General features: G+C 47.7%; 1 protein-coding gene across 1 annotated transcript; it reads left to right on the top strand.

Moving 5' to 3' along the window:
- Positions 1-4981: 4981 nt before the first annotated feature.
- On the top strand, positions 4982-11015 carry LOC126493577 (keratin, type II cytoskeletal 3-like). The gene is made up of 8 exons (XM_050130588.1): positions 4982-5500; positions 6470-6684; positions 7511-7571; positions 7883-7981; positions 8254-8415; positions 8804-8929; positions 9226-9446; positions 10994-11015. The coding sequence occupies exons 1-8, from the start codon at positions 4982-4984 to the stop codon at positions 11013-11015; spliced, it is 1425 nt and encodes a 474-aa protein (XP_049986545.1).
- The last annotated feature ends 9193 nt before the right edge of the window (positions 11016-20208 follow it).

Here is a 20208-nt window from a genome sequence, read left to right as displayed (position 1 = left end):
CTCAAGAAAACTCTGAAAACATATGGGGTTTCTCTCCCCCGGGACAGAACAGAGAGCATTAATCTGGGCCTAGTTCTTGGGAGAGTTTTCTGGCCCAGAGAGCTCCGTCTTCTGTCACCCAGCCCTGATCTCGCCATTGTCTGTCTGGGCCTCCTGCCCGATGTGTCATGTGTGTCAGAGCAGGAAGCATCTGCATCCCGTGAGCCTGTTGAGTGGCTTCCATTTCTTCCTCCATTGTACCCTGTCCCTGGGAAAATGCCAGCTCAGCTCTTTTTTTGAGTTTCTGGGGTGAGGAGGAGGGTTAAGGGTTGAGAGTGAGGTCAAAGCTCCGACTCTCTTACCAGAAGATTGCAGGCTACGTTAGCCCTTCTCCTCATGCTGCTGTTCAAGGGGAGCGTGGGAGTGGACACCAGTGGGCTCTAGGGTCTGCCTGGTCTCTGCGGGGGCAGCTAGTACTCTAGCCCACCGAGGCAGCTATAGATGAGATGCAAGTGTGTCTTAGGGTCAGTGTGGCTACACGTAGAGGCAACTGATGTGAGAGTCTTGGTGTTTTGTTTACACAAGACTCCTGTCTTTCATAAAAGAGGACGGACAAGCTGAAGTGGTCGTACATACCGTAATCTCTATGCCAAGGAAGCTGAGAAGATGCAGCGCTGAAGGTCCCAGGCCTCTCTGGGCTGCATAGAAAGACCTGGTCTCAAAAACCAACCAACCAACCAACAAACAACAATAACAAAACCAGAGAGAGAAAAAGGAAGAAAGGAAGAAGGAAAAAAAAGTGAACTTGTTCTGCTCTCATCAGTCCTGAAGCCTGGCCATGGGAGGAGGATGGCGGCACCTATTCAGAGCCTTTGGCATGTTAAATTTGGGTGTGAACTCTACCCATGAAGGGAGGCCTGTGAGGACAAGAGTGTGGCCAGGAAGCCTTGGTGGGGGCTGGACGCCCGGGACCCAGGCCTGACCTCATGTCTGCACCTGCACTGAGCTGCATTGCTACAGAGTTGATTCAAAGGACAAGTCAGACAAAGATAAAGACAGGCAGAAGCTCGCCATAAAAAGTTTTGGTTTATTTTTATTATTTATTTTTTTTAAGATAGGGTTTCTCTGTGTAGCTCTGACTGCCCAGGCTGACTTTGAACTCAGAGATCCGCCTGCCTCTGCCTCTGAGTGTTGGAATTGAAGGTGTGCACCACCGCACTGGGCCTCGGAGAAACGCTTTTGACTGCCACCTGCCAACCACCCATCTATCCACCTATTCACCCACCCATCTGTTCATCATTTCAGCAAGCAGCCCGGAAGCCCTGCCTGGATTCACCGTGATGTCCATTTCTGTATGTTTGCCTTTTAGTGGCTGTTTAATAGATGGTGATGGAATGACCCAACAAATCACCATTGTCCGAATGCCCAGCCTGTGCTGGCAATGGGGACCCCCAATAAAAAGGGATTAGATGAGTCTTTGGGGTAGGTTTTGGTATAGATGGTCATATCTATATCTCAGTGACTTGGTGACCAAAGAGCTGAGTGCCATTGGGAGCCACAAACCAAAATAATGGCTGTCCAGGGGAAGGTGAGATGACTTCCTGTCTTGGAAGAGGGCTTGGAAACACCAGAAAAGAGATAATATTTAAGGGCCAGAGTGTCAGGGAGGGGTAAGTGCTCTCCCAGCAAGATTCTCAAGGACTCCCAGGACTCCCAGAGAAGCCTTTTCTTCAGGAAGTCTGTGGATGGGCTGCACTGTGCGGAACACTAGCCCTGGGTCTCTTTTAGGCTTCTTTGGGTGGATTTTTGAATACAATCCTTTCTCTGAGCCGTGCCCTGGAAGGTGACAGCATGTCTCCCGTCTCCTAGAGTTCTCCCTTTGTTTGATGCAGGACCCATGGGCTCCAGGGGACAGAGGCTTCTCTTCATGATGCAATCTGTGAATGCCCTTTCTGTGTTGGCTTGTTGGCCACAGGGACAGACAGCTCATGACAGATGGGGCTGAGTGTGGAGCAGGCCTTTGGGACAGATGTATTCCCCACAGCAGTTCCAGATTTTAAGAGGGTGTTGAGAGCCATGGTAGATATCACCAAGGATCTAGAAGCACCATGGATTAGGGATCAAGGAAGACCCTTGGAGGAAGTGACCTTTGTCTAGATATAGAAGCCAAGGAAGGGGCAGGTGAAAGGGGTGTGGACTTGGAGCTAGGGAAGGGCCCAAGGATGAAGGGCTTCCCAGCAGCAGGAACACCAGAGTGGAGGCTTCCTGATGTGGTTCAGGGCAGAGTGTGACTAAGCCAAAATTGGCTTAGTGCTCCTGGAGATGAGGGCAAGGACAGAAGCCAGGCTGCTGAGGACTCTAAGTTGGCTGATTGTCCTACGTGTTTGAGGCTTGGACTTATGTCCTAAGACTAAAGCTCAGACCAAGGTGTCTGAACAGTAAGCTCAGAGAGGGGGAGGGCTCCACGGACTGGCCTGGAGGCCCAGATCCTGCTTTGGCATGACCACCTCTCCTCTGCATCTGTCACCTGAGCCTATAGCCGCTCTCTTCGTCTCTTTTCCACTCTTGTTCACTCTCTGGATTGAGAGGTGTCTTGTCACCCCCTTTGTCTACTAACAGAAGTGTTCCTTGTTCTTCACAATATTTCAACATTTCCAGAACCAAGTACATGCACGGAGAGCTGATTTAATCTCTTTAGGCTACTCCAGTGACCGTGGCCACCCGAGTCCTTCCGACAACACTCACGTTCTCCATGCTAGGCTCAGCTGAATTCCCCCTCCCTCAGTTCTTTGGTAGAGACAGATCATTACAAATAATTCATGAAAAAAAATAAATGTAGATTTTTTTAAAATCCCTCTTCTCCAGGTTAAATGATTGCATCAAGATCTTTCTATCTCCTCCTTCCTTTTTGTTTCAACAATGTAGCTAAGAAGTTCCTAAGGTCTTTTCCAAACCCCCTGAGAGGGTGAGGCTGTGTTTCTGCCGTTGAAGAACTCCTCAGGGGCAAGGTCTGCTGAGGTTCCAGACACAGCACACCTTCAACCACAGGAACCTCACCAGGCAGGCTCCAGCTCAGGGCAATGGCCTTAACACAGGGAACTTTCTGTGTAGCTCTCCCAGCTCATCCCTGCAGGAGGCGGTGGAAGTCGGTTTTGCAGAATAAGACAAAAGGAAGGAGGGGAGCGGCTCTCACCTATTTCCCCTTGATCCCTGTAGTCTGTCGAGTGAATCCTTTAATGCCTGCTCAAGCCTTACTCATGTCTCTTTGGCTTAACCTCAGTGACTTCCTGCTCAGTGAAAAAGCCAGCTTCATGTGGCCCTGTGTGATCTGCCTCCCAGCTACTCAGATCTCATCCTAGAGGCCTGCCGCCCACTCTCATGGCTTCAACTGCTGACCCTTCAGATATTCTCCACAGCTCCACCTCAGGGCACTCATGGATTTCTATGTTTTGGGGTTCCTTTCTTCTGGATGCTTGCTCCTCACTGCCTTTGCTGGACAGCTCCACAAGACAACTCCATGAAATACTCCCCTTAGCATACTTCTCCTTTTTCCTTTGTAGATTTATTTATGTGGATGAATGTTTTGTCTACTTGTATGTATGAATACCATGTGCATGCCTGGTGCCCATGAAGATCAGATGATGGAAGTAGGATCCTCTGAACTTGATCTATGGACGGCTATGAGCCACCATGTGGTGCTGGAAACTTAATCAGAGACCTCTGCAAGGGCAACAGGCACCCTTTACCAAGAGCCATTCTCCACCCCAACATTTATTGCTACACTTCTTTCACAACAACTTCTTCTTCTTCTTCTTCTTCTTCTTCTTCTTCTTCTTCTTCTTCTTCTTCTTCTTCTTCTTCTTCTTCTTCTTCTTCTTCTATTGCTATGTAACCCCTACTGACCTAGAACTCATGACCCCTTATTGCGGCCTCTAAAGGGTGTTCCCATGCCTTGCTCTACCATAGCATCGCTCCTCCCTGGTGGATGTGTCATGTGTCTTTGTCTACTGTCTGTCCTTTACTGAAGCATGAACTTACATAAGCAGGGTTTTCCTAGGTTTTGGCCCTGATTTTTTTTTGTTGTTGTTGAATTAATTTGATATTTCCTGATTCTGGGACTTTTATTGACACCAGGAGAATGACATAGCACAAGGAACAAGATAGGAAGCTTAGAAAAACCCCGAGTAATGTGTATAATTTGAGAAGTAAGTAAAACCAACACATATTTGTAGTCTTGGGTTTCGCCAAGGTCTAAATGATGCAGAGATCTGTGAACTTTGAAGTTTTTGCCCTTAGAAGATGGTTACAATCCACACAGCTCCTGCCTCCTGCACTGAGGCTGGGAGGGGGGAGAGCTGGGGTCAGATAGATGATACTGGTTCTCCACTTTGACTTTAGGAAAGAGAAGTGACAGGGTTAGTATTTTGTCTCCAAATTTAGCACAAAGCCAGGCACACGGTGCACACATAGCAATCAGGTCCTAACTGGCGTAAATACTGTCACTATTTATGGATTCCAGTCTCCAGGACAGAGTGGGCTCTACCACCTTCCTTACTCAGCCAGCCGGAGCACCCATTACTCTTTGGCTTCACCTTCCCCGAGCTGAGCTCTGCTCTGGTGGGTAGACAGACCAAAGCAGATTCCCTGGTCCCCGCTCAAGGGCCTCTTGACCCCTGTGTTGTTAAACTGAGAAGGGCTGTACATGACATTCACTTAGCTTCAAGGCTGCTTTGTGGCTGGAAACACAAGCTTTTGGGATGAATTATCTGTACATGGGGGTGGAGCCCTGCCAGGAAAGCCTGCTACTTGGACATTCACTTAGCTTCAAGGTGTGCTTTGTGGCTGGGAACACAAGCTTTTGTGATGAATTATCTGTCCCTTCCTTGGTCAGATCCATATAAAGGGACTCACTCTCTCCAGACCTTTATTCCTCTGCTTTCTTCTGCCCAATCTTGGTGTCCCTGATTGCTCTGCTCATTTGTCTGTTACCAGCTTCCTCACTATGATCAGACAAGTCTATAAGACACCTTATGGTGGGAGCCAGGGCTTCTCCTGCTGGTCAGCTGTGGAATTTGGCAGCACCAGGAAGAAATATATAGCTCGCTCTGGAGCAGCCAGTGTAAAGGCTTATGGGATTCGGAGTGGAGGACCTGCTTTTGGGAGCAGAATGTTATTCGGCCTGGGTAGTGGCAGGCCAGTCTCTGTCAGTGTGGCAGCTGGTGGCTCTCATGCTGGTAGCTTTGGTGGCCTTCTGGGAAGCTATGACACTGGCTCTGGGGATGGCTTTGGTGGTGGCAGAGGAATGGGAGGTGGCATTGGGAGAACTGGTGGCTTTGGACTGGCTGGTGTTTTTGGTAGACCTAGAATCTTTGGCCCTGGGATAATTCAGGAAGTGACCATCAACAAGAGCCTCCTACAGCCCCTCAATGTGGAGACTGACACCCAGACTGTGAAAATGAAGGTCAAAGAGTATGAACTCATCAAGGCCCTCAACGAGAAGCTCACCTCCTTCCTTGACAAGGTAATGCAATTCTGACTCCCATTCCTAGAGACTTTGAGATTTTTATTTAGACACGGTTTAAATGTGTCTGCATGGACCAGGCTCAAGGGTGAGGGCCTAGGCAAAGCTGTAGGGTCTGGGAAGATATTCAGGACTGATGCTTTTTCTGCTTTAGTCAGGTAGGATGTGCACAGGTGTGGCAAGACCCAAACAACACCCTGTGCTGCTTGTCTGAACCTCTGCTCAAGTCTCCCACCTGGAGCCTTGTGTAGGTCTGGGTCTGCAGAACCGAAGTCTAGGCCATCATTGGCCAAGAAGGCTCTGACCTGGAACCAAAGCACTGGGAATTTAAATCACCCTTTGAGGCTTTTCATGATGTCCTTTCTCTCCGAATTGCTGTGCCCGCCAAGTGTCTGATGTCCAGGAAGATTTAGAGAGTTCTAAGTTGACCCCTAGTCTCGGGAGGCTGCGGGAAGTTGGTGCACCTCGACTCAACCTAGCATAGAAGGCTGTGACCCACTTTGTGGCTCACTCTAGCCTGGTATAGCTTACTTGGGGCCATTTCCCCTCTAAGCTGAAGAGAAGTGACATTGTGCTGATAGACATGTCAACTAGGGGACGTTCTTAGTGGCCTGTAGCCTGGAGGGCTGCCGTGGCCCTGGATTCTGTGATAAAAACACTGCTGCAGAGTGGTTTTGCAGAGTGCACTGTATTTTGGGGAGTCAGGATCATGTTAAAGTTCCAAGAAAATCAAGGGGTTCCCTTTACATGTCCTTATCTTGTGTGTGGGGACTCTTCCTCTGTGATTTTTCAAACTGTGTTTTACTCAATGCCCTGGGTGATGACCTGCCTGACCACAGTTTGTACAGCTGTAGGAAGAGCCCAGCTTCACATCTGCCTTCGAGCAGGCAGACCTGGAACCTGCACTAACTAATGAAGGTCTCCACGGCTCTGCAGCGCTGCCTCACATTGCTGCCCACTGTCCTGTAGGCACGTTTCGTGGAACAACAGAACAAGACTCTGGAGGCCACATGGAAGCAGCTCCAGCAGGAGGGCCCCAGTTCCCTCCCAAGCACCGACAGTCTTGACTCTCGCTTCGAGAGCTTCATCAGCTCTCTGCAAGGCGACTTGGATGACATCACTTTAGGCCGCCTGGATGCAGAGCTGTGGAATCTGCAGGGCACAGTGGCAGACTACACAAAGAAGTGAGTGACAAGTGGAGCAAGAAGATAGCAAAGGCCACCTCTCCCTGAGTTCTTTCCAACTGCTGTGCAGCAATGTCTTCCTTTCATGTGCATGGGGTGGGGGTGGGGGGTCATGAGGTCGCCAGCACCTTCTTTCTCCAAGCATAGACAGAGTCTAGACAGAGGAGAACTCGTTGCAAGAGAGATAGGCTTATTAGAGAGGAAGCACTTCCTCTCGAGCCAGGTTGAGGAGGCTCCTGGTTCTAGGATGTGAAAGATTCTGAGGAAGCTCGAGGGATGGCAATTTGTAGACCTGGAGGTCTGGAATGGAGGCTTTCCTGGAATGCAGAACTTTCAGAGCTAAAACCAGGACAGTTTTTCTGGGCAGACTGGTGTGACTGGGTCCCTTCACTAACTCAGAGGCAGTGAAGAGGAGGCCCTCACCCGAAAGGTCAGGTTGGTGGGGACAGAGAGTGGTGGTGTTGGAGATGGCTCTGCCAGTAAAACACTTGCCATACCAACATGAGGGCTGGAGCTTGGATCCCCAGAAGCCACATAAAAGCCAGTGACATGTGTCTATAATACCAGTGATCTGTGGTGACATGGGAGGTGGAGACAGGTGGACCCCTGAAAACCCATGGGTCAGCTTACCTGGGATACACAACTGCAAACCAATAGAGAACCTGTGTCATACAAGGTATAGAGGGTCAAAAGATGGTCAAGGCTGTCCTCTGACCTCCATGTGTGCTGTGGCTTCCCCCACGTATTATAATATGTATACCCCCTCAAACAAAACAAAACCATCCCAAACAAAATAAACCCAGCAAGTCCACTTTTATGTTCACAGATATGAGGATGAAATCAATAAAAGAAAAGCTGCTGAGAATGACTCTGCGGCTCTGAAGAAGGTAGGGATGACTGAGCACTTCCTGGGTTATGTCACACAGGGTCCCAGCTGGAAGGCAAGGTCCACTGCTCTCCTGTCAGGCTCAACAGCCAGGAGCTTCTTCTGAAGGCCTTAGGAATCAGTCCACTGGTCTTGAACTCTTGACTGTCCTCATCCCATTCCTGTGAGATAGGAGGCACCCTTTATGTGGAGCCCGCGTTTGAATGAGAACCGTCTGTGTTGGCATAGCCAGGTCTCCCCACTCTCTCCAAGCCCAATTGTTGCAATCTCAGTTTGGGGGTAATAAGGCCTTTGTGTTCCTGTTTTTCTCAGAGTGTGCAATCTGCCCACATGACCGAGATGAAGCTTCAGACCAATGTGGATACTCTGATAAAAGAAATCAGTTTTCTGAGGAATCTCTTTGAGGTGAGGATGCAGGAGAGAGGGAGGGGTAATGCTTTCAAATGTGAACCTGGTACTTTTGGTGTTAGGCCCGGGAGACTGTGGATGAGCCTAGAGGTGAAGCCCCTTGTAGCAGCTCTCAGCAGGGTGGACTGCAGACTGTGGCTCTCTGAATGTCTGGGTCTGGCTGGGCCACACACACATTCTGAGCTAAGGGTCAGGGAATGGGATTGTTGTTAGGAGGCAGTTGTCGTGGCCCTGAGGCCCCTAAAGTGAATGAGCCCCTTCTGTGTTGGCAGGACTTATCCCAGTTCCAGGACCGTGCCAATGACACATCTATGATCCTCTCCATGGACAACAACCACAGCCTGGACTTGCATAGCATCATTTCTGGGATCCGTATCCAGTTTGAAGAGATTGCCCAGAGGGACAAGGTAGAGGCTGAGCTGCTGTACCAGACCAAGGTGGGTATCAGTTACTTCCCATGGGCTTCACTAGGAATCAAGGAAGCTCTGGCCTGTGAGACAGCTGTGGAGGGGTCCCTAGATAAATCTGTATTTGTCTGTCTTCTGGAGTTTAATGGTTTCTTGTTGTACAAAGTTTAACACTGTCTCCTCCCAGGCTCTATGAAACCATTTCTAGTTTACTCACGGAAGAATCGTCTAATACAATAGCCAAGATGTCTTCTTCTTTGCCGCCTTCGAGATGCCTCTGCTTGGTTCATTAAAATTTTATTGAATATTATTATAATAAAAGCTTACTGGCACCTCTAAGTTTGGTGGGTGGCATGGGGTATAGAAACTGGTTAGGCACAGCTGTGTTTAGCGTTCCTTCTTCCCTTCTGCTGCCTAGTTGGGGGAGCTCCAGAACACAGCTGACAGACGTCAAGAGGAATTGAGGAGCATCAACTACCAGATGGCAGACTTCAGTAGGGTCATCCAGAGGCTTCAGGCAGAGGTGGAGAACGCCAAAAAGCAGGTGGGATGGTTTGGATGCTTTTGCCTGGACTCACTGTTGCTGGGGGACGGGACACCTCAGAACTTATAACGAAGAAGGGACTTTCGAAGATAGACGGCTCTCTGGGAAGCTCAAAGACTAAGTTCATCTAAAAGGCTGAAACAGTGAGAAAATGTCTCCATGGATAGAGAAGATAAAGATAACTAGGGGAAGGGTTTCCTTCCCCAACTTTAAGATGGGCTAGTCCATTCTAAGTTGCAGAGAGCCTGAAACTACCCTATTGGGCTCATTCTACCCACTCCCCTCACTGACCCCAGAATGAAAAGCTGGTGACATCCATCACGGAAACTGAGCCGCATGGGGAGACAGCCCTCAGGGATGCCAACACCAAGCTTCAAGACTCACCGGTTACCTTGAAGAAGGGCAAAGATGACCTTGTCAGGCTGTGGAGAGACTACCAGAAACTGTTGGATGTCACGATAACCTTGGATACAGAGATCGCTGCCTACTGCCAGCTGCTGAAGGGTGCTGAGTACAGGTGAGCTTCTAATCTTCCTGATCTGTGTCATAGCCTGAGGACCACACAAGTAACCAAGTGAGTAGCAGCAGAGGCCTGCCACAAAGGACTCATCCCTTGGCTCATGTCTCTCCAGTCCACTCCCTCCATGGTAGCCCAGAGTGCACAGCTTTTTTGCTGCGGCACACAGCCGTGTGGATGAAGCTGCCCGGGCCATTGAGTTCAGTTATAGCAACTAGTTATCACCTTGACCCATGGCCTTGCTGCAGACTACTTTGTGATGGATCCATCTCTTTTGCTTTCTCAAACAGAATGTCTGGAGAGTACCAGAGTGCTGCCAGCATCTGTGAGTAGCCCAAGTCACTACAAGAAAGCCTGGTTCTCAAACATCTGTACTAATACATGAAGTAGAAACTAACTTAGAACAGTTCCTGTCTTGTTAGGGTTACTACTGCTATGGTGAGACACCATGACTAAAGTGAGTTGAGGACGGAAGGGTTGATCTGGCTTACCTTCCCACATCCACAGTCCATCACTGAAGGAAACCAGGGCAGGAACTCAAGCCTGGCAGGAACCTGAGGCAGCAGCTGATGCAGAGACCATGGAGGGGAGCTGTTTACTGGCTTGCTCCCCATAGTTTGCTCAGCCTTTTTTCTTATAGAACCAAGGACCACTAGGTCAGGGATGGCCGCACCCACCATTGGCTGGGCCCTTCCTCATGAGTCACTGATTAAAAACACGCCCCACAGGCTTGCTTGCAGCCTGATCTTGTGGAGGCTTTTTCTCAGTTGAGAACCCCCCCCCCCCAAATGACTCTAGCTCGTGTCAAGTTGACTTTTATAAAACTGTCCTGCTGAGTTGCTATGGAAGTTACAGGGACATTCTGGGGATGGAAGGGCAGTGGACTGGTTCTTCTCTTTGTTCTGGCCTCAGATCCTCCTATATATGGTTATGACTTTTTTTAGCATTTATGTATTTTATGTGTGTCTGTCTTTGAGTGCACATGCCTGATTGAGAGTCAGAGAACAGCTTGTGGGAGTCATGTCTTCCACATCACGAGGCATCTCAGGCTGTCAAGCTTGCCAGGAAGACCCTTTCTTCCTGAGCCATCTTATAGCCTTCACACTCAAATGGCCAGTGGGGAAAATTTCCGATGCTGGGTGACCTTCACAGGTGTCATTAAGGATTGACTATATTGGGTTGGGGATGTGGCTCAGAGGTAGAACCCAACATGGACGAGGCCCTGAGTTAATCCCGAGCAGCACAAATGAAGATAGCTGATGGCAGGGTGTGATGATACATGCCTTCAAGCCCAGCACCTGAGAGGCAGAGAGTTCAAGGCCAGCCAGGGCTACATAGTGAGATCCTGACTCAAAAACAGACAGACAGACAGACAGTAGAGTTGATGGCATATAGAAGGAATCATTTTGTTATTTGAATTGACTTGCTGTGTGGTGTCTCCCAGTTAATGTTCATGATCACTGCCGATCTCCCTGGGTCTGGTGGCTCATGTATAACTCAGTGGAGTGGATGCCAGGGTGCTGACTGCTGTCCTGTTTTCCCCACAGCTGTAATCAACAGCAGCAGTAGCGCCTCGGCCTTGTCAAGTGGTGGTTATGGAAGTGTCTTTGGTGTTGGATGAGGCACAGGAAGTGATGTTTGCCTGGCAAGCAGTAATGGCGGTTGATTTGGCAGCGCGTTTGGTGGCAGTGGTTTTAATGGTGGCAGCAGCTTTGGCCACGCCTCCAGGGGTAGTGGTGGAGTCTGTAGTGGAGGAGTCAGCTCAGGCAGCAATGGAGGTGGCAGTGTCGATCTCTCTCAGCCCTCCAGGCTCTACTCCAAATAAAGAGCTTGCCATCAGTGCGGCCACCCCAGAGCACCTCTCTTCATCTGCTCCCCCCACAAATCAGCATCCCCTAGCAGTCCACCCTCTTTCCTGGAAGGCTGGAAGCCCTGGCTCTTCCATTAGATCCTGGTGGAGGCCCATGTGAAGATTACAAATGTCCCTCTCCCTGGTGCCATTCTGTGCCTGTGATTGTTCTGCTGTGACTGCGTCTGCTGTCTTCTGATTCCCTACAGTATCCACCCCACCTTGGTGGACGTGATGGATATTATACACAGTCCCCGGCCCAGCCGTTCTGTTGTCAATAAAGAGCATTGTGTCTTACACCAGCTCTGTGAGCATTCTTTGCACCCTGTTCCCCAGGGACCTATCTGGTCCCCCTCTCTGGACTTTCTGCTCTTGTTTCTCCCTATGGACTCTGTGGAGCAGCCACAGAACTCTAGCTCTGAACCAAGGCATTGACTCACCATCCGCCGAGTGTAACCAAATGGACAGGCTGGATAATTTATCCTTGGAGCCCTGTGGGAGGGCTTGTGGGCCTTGCTCGCTTCTAGGAGGGAGGCTGGAGCACCTAGACATCCACTTTCTTCTGGTGCTTTCAACTGTGGGAACTAGCAAGGCATTGGAAACAGAGTGTTTCTTCGTAGGGTGCTGATCCTCACTGAATCTGACATCCTAAAAGTTTGTCCCCCATAAAGGTGCACAGAGCAAACTGCTAGGACCCCAGGGCTGCAGATTCCCTCAGCTAAAAGCTTCGTCATGCACACAGCGCATTGGCACACTCTGGGATAAAGGGTTTTTGTTGTTGCTGTTGTTGTTTGTTTGTTTGTTTTTCCAAGACAGGGTTTCGCTGTGACTTTGGTTGTCCTGGAACTCGCTCTGTAGACTAGGCTGGCCTCGAACTCACAGAGATTCACCTGCCTCCGGGATAAAAGGCGTGCAAAACCACCACCTGGTGATAAAGGGTTTCTTGACTGGGAAAGGTCTTTCTTAGGAGAACATGCTGGAGGCCCAGAGAAGTCCTGTGGTGAAGGAAGCATGGTGAAAGATTCTCTTCAGCTCAGGAATCCCACAGCCCCTTCCTGGAAGGGACTTAGGAGAACAGAGGGGTGGAACACCTCCCTTAGGCTCTTTGGGTATCTTGAGTCCAGGTTCCTACTTCCCCACACTGTCTCTGAGTGAGATTTCACTGGTTCCATCTGACCATGGCCTGCTGCCTGGGCACTGAGAGCACACACAAACTACAGACAGAAACCTTTACTTAAGATGGGCCAGGGGACTGATATTTCCTCCTGAGGCTGAAGGAGAGAGCTTCTCAGGAATGGAAAGTTGTAGTTAAACAAAGGAAACCTGCAGATAAGGGCTGGAGAGAGTCAACTTCCGGCGCCACAACAGCGACCTTCTAGAAAGGCTCACACCTCGTTTTGAGTCAGGACAGGTGAGACATCTCAGTGTCTGAGGTAGAAAAGCTGGCTGGCCCTGTGGGATCATGCCAGACTGATGACTGCTGCTTCATCCTGGACAAGGTCACCATCAGTAGATCCCTTGCTTCCTACAGCTAACACTCATACAGTGTTTGTCATGTCAGACGCCGGGGAAATTCTAGGGACGAGTTGGTAAGCAATAGTGAGATAGCCCTCTCTGATTTTAAGTAGTTCAAGAACAAAAACATAGACATCCACAAGTGAGATAATTTTAGGTTGTGGTTAATATGTGGAGAAAAGGTGCTAGGGTCCTAGCTGAAGAAATGACAGGACGGATAATGGATTGAATGGGTCAGAGAGCGGTGAGCTGTCAGGTGATGTTATTTGCCCAGGCAAGGGTGGGAGGTTGGGATGGGTATGGAGAGAGCTCCTGGACAAACAGGCTGAGCTGTTCATGTCTAGATGAGGTGTCTGAGGGTAGCTGGAGACGGGTATTCTGAGGGAGCCCCACCAGATCAGAGAGGCTCCTTGGCATTTGGATGACAAGGGTAGTTTTGAAAACCCTTAGGGACTTATGGCTCATCCAGAAGGAAGAAAAGGGGGCTTAGGTGAGATATACCAAGCCTGATATTGAGAGTCAGATTGAGGAGGACCATCAGCCAGGTTACAAAGTGGTCCAGGTTTTCTAAAATGAGATGTTAGGGGGAGCTAAAGAGGCTCCAGGAAGAACTCACAGCAGGCCTAACCCTTCTCGGGGTACTGTCCGCGGTGAGTCTCATCCTGGGAGAGTGGCTGCTGCCCGTTGCGGCTCCTCCCTGGACTCTAGCCTATGCCCCTGTCCTCCCTGGACTCTAGCCTATGCCCCTGTCCTCCCTGGACTCTAGCCTATGCCCCTGTCCTCCCTGGACTCTAGCCTATGCCCCTGCCTTGCTCATCTTAGGAAGCCCTGTGGCACCTGTACCACCTGGAACTGTGACCGGGCAAGGGTCTGGGGATTAAAAAACACACAGAGACAATGGGTCACTCTTGAATGCCAATTTTATTATGTTCAAGGGCAGTTTATATAGTCCTCTCCTTGACTAATGGCCACACCCTAGCTCCCAGGATTTTTCAGCTGTAAGTCCTCCATAAACCACTTCCTTGTTATCAGGAATTCATGAGGGTCTCGTGCTCAGAGAAGTTGCAAGTATAGGAAAACAAGTTGTTTACTCCAGCAGACAAGGGGTGATAGAAAATTCAGGGTCTGGGGGTCTGCAGTCCCCAACAAATCCCCACTTTCTAGATAGACCTCTAGGGGTGGCATAGGAAGTCCATGAGGAGTTTATGGCAGACAGGGCTATTTCTTAGAGGTGTCATTGTCCCAGGGGAGCAGCCAAGGAAGATGTACCAAGACCAAAGGAGTAAGCACCATGATTAACTGTATAGTCTCTACCTAGCTCTGCCTATCTCTAATCTAGGCTGACGGCACTTGCAGGGGCCTGCCAGACTCTGCTCAATGCTTGCATAGTTACTGCTCTATGCTGGCTGTCCACGGGCTCTTTGGTGCTGGACTTCAGCTTACTCTCTTGTGCTTGATCAGCCTTTTCATTCTTCAAGTAGGTCATCCCAAGGCACGCTTTTGTGGTAGGGGGTGTTTATAGCATCTGGGAAGTATGGATAACTTGATGCTTGAACTCTTACTAGGGACTTGGAGCCACTGGACAGTGGTCACAAATCTCTTTGGCTCTCTGGGATTCCTGAGCTCTCTGTTTTGTACCCTGCCTCTCATCCTTATCTGTGGAGTGGCATATCCTCTTGTGGTGACAAGAGAGATCAGTTTCTACCCAGGACTCCCTCTGTCTGCCAGCTCCCCCTCACCACTCCTCCCTGACACCGAGGTGTTTGTAGACTCCTGCTGGGTTGCAGGCCCCAGGTCATAGTGAATGCCTACAGTGTGGGTGACAGCCATAGCCACAAGGGAACTGGGGCTGTCTCCCAAAAGGACCCGGAAGCAGTGTGGTGCCCTCTGTGTGTGCTCTCAGGAAGGGGTGGATGTCAAGTTGGGGGTAATTTGGAGTAGATCTCCGCATCCCTTTGGCTCAGTAGGTAGGATTTCTGTCAGCTGGTCACCAGAAATCTCATCTGGTGGGATTTAGGTCACTGCTCTCCGCCCACTCAGCACTTCAGTCCAAGCGCATCCTCTGTCGACAAAGGCCACACATGGGGACACCTTGTGGTAGTATTGGAAGATTCAGATCTGAAAACATATTTTTGTGTATTTTATATGTTTTTTGTGTATCTCCCTTACATGCCTTTCCAACACACACACACTGGCTAAAGGCAAGCTAGTCACCTGGACTGCAGGCTGGAGGAGAAGTTGCTTCTCCTAGGAAGCCATGGTTGAGCAGCCGGTACACTTGACAGCATGTCCCAGCTAAATGGTGACATCTCCAGCAATGGGGCAGGCTCTGCAAGTCAATAAAGCCGTGGCTTGCGAGAAATTGTGATGTGGCTCCCCTCTCCAACAAGGGGCAGTGTCTAGGACATTTGTGGCTGTTATAAATGATATCTCAGAGGCTGAGGTGTTACTAAGCGTCCCACAGCTTACAGGTCTGCCCCTGTAGAGGTCACATGAGACGCCAATGGCTCCATTGCTAGGGAGCCTGCACATGGCAACAGCTCACCTCAGTGCCGTGTTGAACTGGAGGACAATGCTGCAGCCGAGCTGAAGAGACCCTTCTGGACTGGAGAGCAGTCTGTTGTTTGTTTGTTTGTGTATATACGCGTGTCTTTATCTTGGCTGAATCCTGCTTGTATGGCCCTTGCAGCCTGAAACTTTACTATGTAATCCAGGCTGACCTCAACATCACTGCAGAGCCCAGGGACCCCTAAATTTTCAGGCAATCTTCCTGCCTCTGACTCCTGATTGCTGGGACTGCAGGTGTGAGCAATCACATTCCAGCTCATGAGAACTTTGTTGTAAAGTGGAAATTCCTATTAAAACTTAAACAATTTGTGTATTTAATAATTGTTTAATATTTAGTTTGAGATACATCTGTCACCTGTTATCTAATATCTGATATCTATCTATCTATCTATCTATCTATCTATCTATCTATCTATCTATCTATCTATCATCATCATCATCATCTGTGTGCACCTGCATGACTTTATGTGTAACATGTGTGTACAGGCCAGAAGAGGGTGTTGGATCCCTTGGAAATGGATTTCTAGGTAGTTGTGAGCTGTCTGACTTGGAACTGAACCTAGGTCCTCTGCAAGAGCTTCAAGTGGTGTAACTGCTGAGCCATCTCTCCAGGCCTTGGAAGTGCTCTTATTTTTTTTTTTTAAATTCTGGACAAAGTCATATGAAATAAACTACACAACTGCAAAGCCCTATGTGAGGACCTTTTCCCTTTTAAAGTTGTATTTATTTTCATTTATGTGTACACATGTGTCTGTGTGAGTGTATTCCATATGTGTGTGGGTTTCCAGGCCAGAGGAAAATGTTGGATTTCCTGGAACCACAGTTACAGCTGGTTGATGTGGGTGCTGAAACTAAAGTTGGCACTCAACCCCTAGGTCACCTCCCCAGCCTCAATCCCGTGCAAATGAGCTGTCGGGGCCATGGACAGCTACAAAGCACAGTTTCATGCCAGCATGCCTTTTACCAAGAACTTGGTCTCTACCCGCAGTCATTTCCACTCCTTGGAGAACTCCAGACATGGCTCCTGAAGTGTCCCTCCACCCCACACGGGGTCGAGTGCTGTCTGTCTGTCTACACTCTCACACGTGCTGCTGCCATTTCCGTCATGTGCTACGCTATTCCTCGTGTCTGTCTCCACACCGGAGTGGAGGGTGCTTGGAGGGACCTGGCTCACCTCAAACCCCTCACCGACCACTATAGAACTTGATAGGCAAGCCCTAAGGACTCTCTAGGCCAGTGAGATGCTGAAAGGGTCGGTGGACTCTTCAAATTGTCCTGTTGTCCGGACATCTACTGAAAACAGCAGATGACCTGGTTGGCCTTTGTGGGTGGCGGACATTCCTGCTGTCACCTCACTTAGTCCCTAGGGGTGTTACAGGAGGCAGGTGGTAATTACCTCATTCTTTACACTGGGGCTTAGGGGGACAGCAGCGTGACTGATGGGAAATGGCAGAGCTGGGCCCTAAATCCTACCCTTGTAACTGCTCTGCTATGTTGCTAAACAGGCTGGCTGAGTCCTTCTGGGGTCGCCTGGTGTGTTCTGTGGTACTGGAATGTGGGGCTAACATATCTTAGAAGTGTTGAGTAGCCATAAATCTCTAGCAGGAGATTCAGGAGATTAACACAGGCATTGGGGATGGGGATAGGTGGGTGGGCTGGGGTGGGTAGTGGGCGCGTTTGTGTCTCTCTCTCTCTCTCTCTCTCTCTCTCTCTCTCTCTCTCTCTCTCTCTCTCTGTGTGTGTGTGTGTGTGTATGTGTGTGTACACCTTGACAAGGGATGGCTTTCATTCCATGGTGACAGAGGCATTCATGAGGGTTAAACCATTTTCATGAGCACAGGCTGATGCTTCAAGACAAATCTAGTCATCACGTTCTACGACTGCATTCTTAGGTGCCCACCTTCTGACCCAGAGAGGATGTGTTTTGACTTGCTGAAGTCCACACAGACATAAAAAGATTCTGTGGATTCATATCTGGCCTCGGAACTAGATAGTTTGGTCAAATTCTTGGGTTAGCAAGCTAATTAACCTCATATCTTTTTCTGTAAAATGAGATTAAAATTATGACCTTGCAGAGTTTTGTGATAAATAGATAAATCTTGTAAATAACTAAAGGCGATAATACTTTGTATGCAGCAGGCACTCGATCCATTTATATATTCTTTTAAAATTACTTATTTTTATTTTATGTGTATGAGTGTTTTTTGCCTGTACACATATAAATGTACCATGCATGTCTAGAGCTCTTGGTCAGATGCAGCACTGGACCCCGGGCACTGGAGGCACAGGCGGTTGTGGGCTACACATGGGTGCTGGGAACTGCAGCGCCATCTCTCCAGCCTCAGTTTTATATTTTTTCACAGACACATGGTAAAAATAAAGATTTGGTTTTCCTTTCCTTTTGTGACAGTAATTCAGGTAGCCTAGATTGCTCTGAAATCACCATATATCTGAGGATGACTAGAACTCTGTATTTTCTTGCTCACAACCTCCCCAGTGCTGGGGTCACAGGTCACAGGTGTGTGACACCATAAGATTTTAGGCAGTGATGGGATTCAATTCAGGCAAACATTCTATGAGTTACAAGTCCAGGTCCAGGAGTAAAGATTCAAAAAGAAAAATTATTTTTACTAAGACGTTATCCTCTTGCCTCTGGAATGTGTGCAGTGCGCAATACACCCATACTCAGGTAACTTGTGAGGGAAGGAAGCTGGTTTGCTGGGCATGGAAGCAACTCTAGAAGACGATGTCCCCTCTCCCAACAAAGTTTATCCTCAGGGTTAGGGACATCTATTAGGGGTTAATTACAATTAGTATAGGATTGGGTTTGGGGTGGAATTATGTAGGCTTTTTTTTTTTTTTAAAAAAAGGAAATTGGATGGGATAATAGGTAGATTAGTGTGAGCTTACTCATACCACTAATAATAGTGATTAACAGCGTGAATAGTTAGCTATTATTTATAGACAATTTATTTTGGTATAGAGTCTTGTATATTGATACAAATTTAAATTGTTTGTTATAATGAATATGCTCCTATTTCTGTTCAAAATATTTGTACATCTATGCAAAGTTAATTTGTCATATTGTATGTATGCTTGTTTCGACATCTGCTTAAGATATTTTGTATTTTGATGCAATCTTAGGATATATTTATCATATTGCAATATACATTTCTACCTCTGATCCAGATACTTACACATTGTTTACATTTTGAGGTCATTGTCCTCATTTGCTGCACAGTTGTTTAAAGATTGTTTAATATTCGAATATAAAGCCTTAGTCTTTAGGTTACATAGGTACTAAAAATTATTGGTCAATAGTCATCCATGTTTGTTATACTTAGAGTTAGACTAATCAAGTTCTTTAGATACATAGAGATTGTATTCTTCATACATAGAACTTCAAAGAACTGAGAAATACGGCATTCAAATAAAATTAATTTAGGGTTCTGTTGACGTGAGACATGATTGCTCCTGGCAGCACTGATCTTTTCCCCCAAAAAATGTTGGGCACCAAAAGACACTCCACTTGGAGCTTGTTTTCTTCTTGGCAAAACTGGCCGTTGGGCAAAGAACTTCTCATGCCTCTACCACTGACAAAATGCACAGTGTCTGGAGTGGACAAGTGGAATACAAGAAAAAAAGACTGACAAACCTTGCCAAGACAGGGTAAGACAGTTTTAAATTTTTCCTGTCTCTGACAATAGTCTGTCAGTTACTCTAGGCCTTAGCTAAAGTTGGTTGCTCCAATGTTGCAAATGAGACTTTAGGTGATTACCCAGGTAGCATCTGTCATTTATTGCACCTTTTGGAAGTTGCTTGATTGACCTTCCTGTTTACTCAAGTAATACTGTTTCCCTTCTCATGTCTTTAATGGGGTTAAAGACTAGATAGTCAAGGTTACATTCCTCTAGTGACTTAGCCAAGCCATTTCTAATACAAGACTTAGACTCCTTAGGATAGTATAACTATTAAAACATTTAACATATGTTTCTTGCTTGATATTGTTTATTTTGGTTGTAATTCTAATTTTATACTTGATATTTGTTCTTATTGTATATAGTTTTGTATTAGACTTTTTATTTTAAACAAAGGGGGAGGTGCTGTGGGAACTCCTTCAGCCAATAGCCTTTAAGATACTGGCCCACTCTGGGCTTGGTCAAATGTGCTATATCCAGATGTAAAGATGTTTGTAGCACTTTGGCTGCTGGATTTGGTTCCTGTTCCCTGCTCATGCAAAGGACTGTGATCTGTGAGTATACCCCTAAATAAAGAACCCTTTGTTATACTCCATTCTGGGCTAGTGTGAGACTACTTTATTATAACTGACAACATGGAAGAATATCGCTCCCATGATAGACACTATGATTTCTTGCAACTTATTGCAAAAATCATCTTAGAGTTGAAGGTGTTTCTCTCTCTCTCTCTCTCTCTCTCTCTCTCTCTCTCCTTGAGATAGGTATCTAGGTATCCAGGCACTGCTGTGTAGCCCCAGGCTTTCCTAGAACACTTTGTAGTTTAGGGAGACTTTGAACCCCTGATTCTTCGTCTTTGTCTTCCCAGTGCTAGGATTATAAGCACATTTCAGTGTTTCATTGACCCTAAACTGAGCTGCTTTCAGTTCTTTACTCTTTGGCCTGACAACTGACAGTTTCTAGGAAGGCCTATAATTATAATCACAATGCCTGCCATATAGTTGAGCACCCGCCCTGTGTAAAGATTTCCTGCTATTGTCTTTAATAGTCCCACTGTAATTTTTTTTAAATAGAGCATCATTTTAATTTTTCTTTTCTTTTTTTTTAAAATTTTTTTAATATAATTTTTTATTGA

The sequence above is a fragment of the Alexandromys fortis genome, unplaced genomic scaffold (assembly GCF_014885135.2).
Source record: "Alexandromys fortis isolate MF-2015 unplaced genomic scaffold, M_Fortis_MF-2015_v1.1 scaffold_348, whole genome shotgun sequence".
Classification (NCBI taxonomy): domain Eukaryota; kingdom Metazoa; phylum Chordata; class Mammalia; order Rodentia; family Cricetidae; genus Alexandromys; species Alexandromys fortis.
This window is presented reverse-complemented; position numbering and strand designations above follow the sequence as displayed.

What these genes read in the sequence shown, in the direction of transcription:
- LOC126493577 (XM_050130588.1), top strand. Translation starts at nt 4,982, where the DNA reads ATGATCAGACAAGTCTATAAGACACCTTATGGTGGGAGCCAGGGCTTC. An exon ending in GGAATCTCTTTGAGGTGAGG is followed by an intron (nt 7,982 to 8,253) that starts ATGCAGGAGAGA and finishes TGTTGGCAGGAC; the next exon opens with TTATCCCAGTTCCAGGACCG. An exon ending in CTGAAGGGTGCTGAGTACAG is followed by an intron (nt 9,447 to 10,993) that starts GTGAGCTTCTAA and finishes TTTTCCCCACAG; the next exon opens with CTGTAATCAACAGCAGCAGT.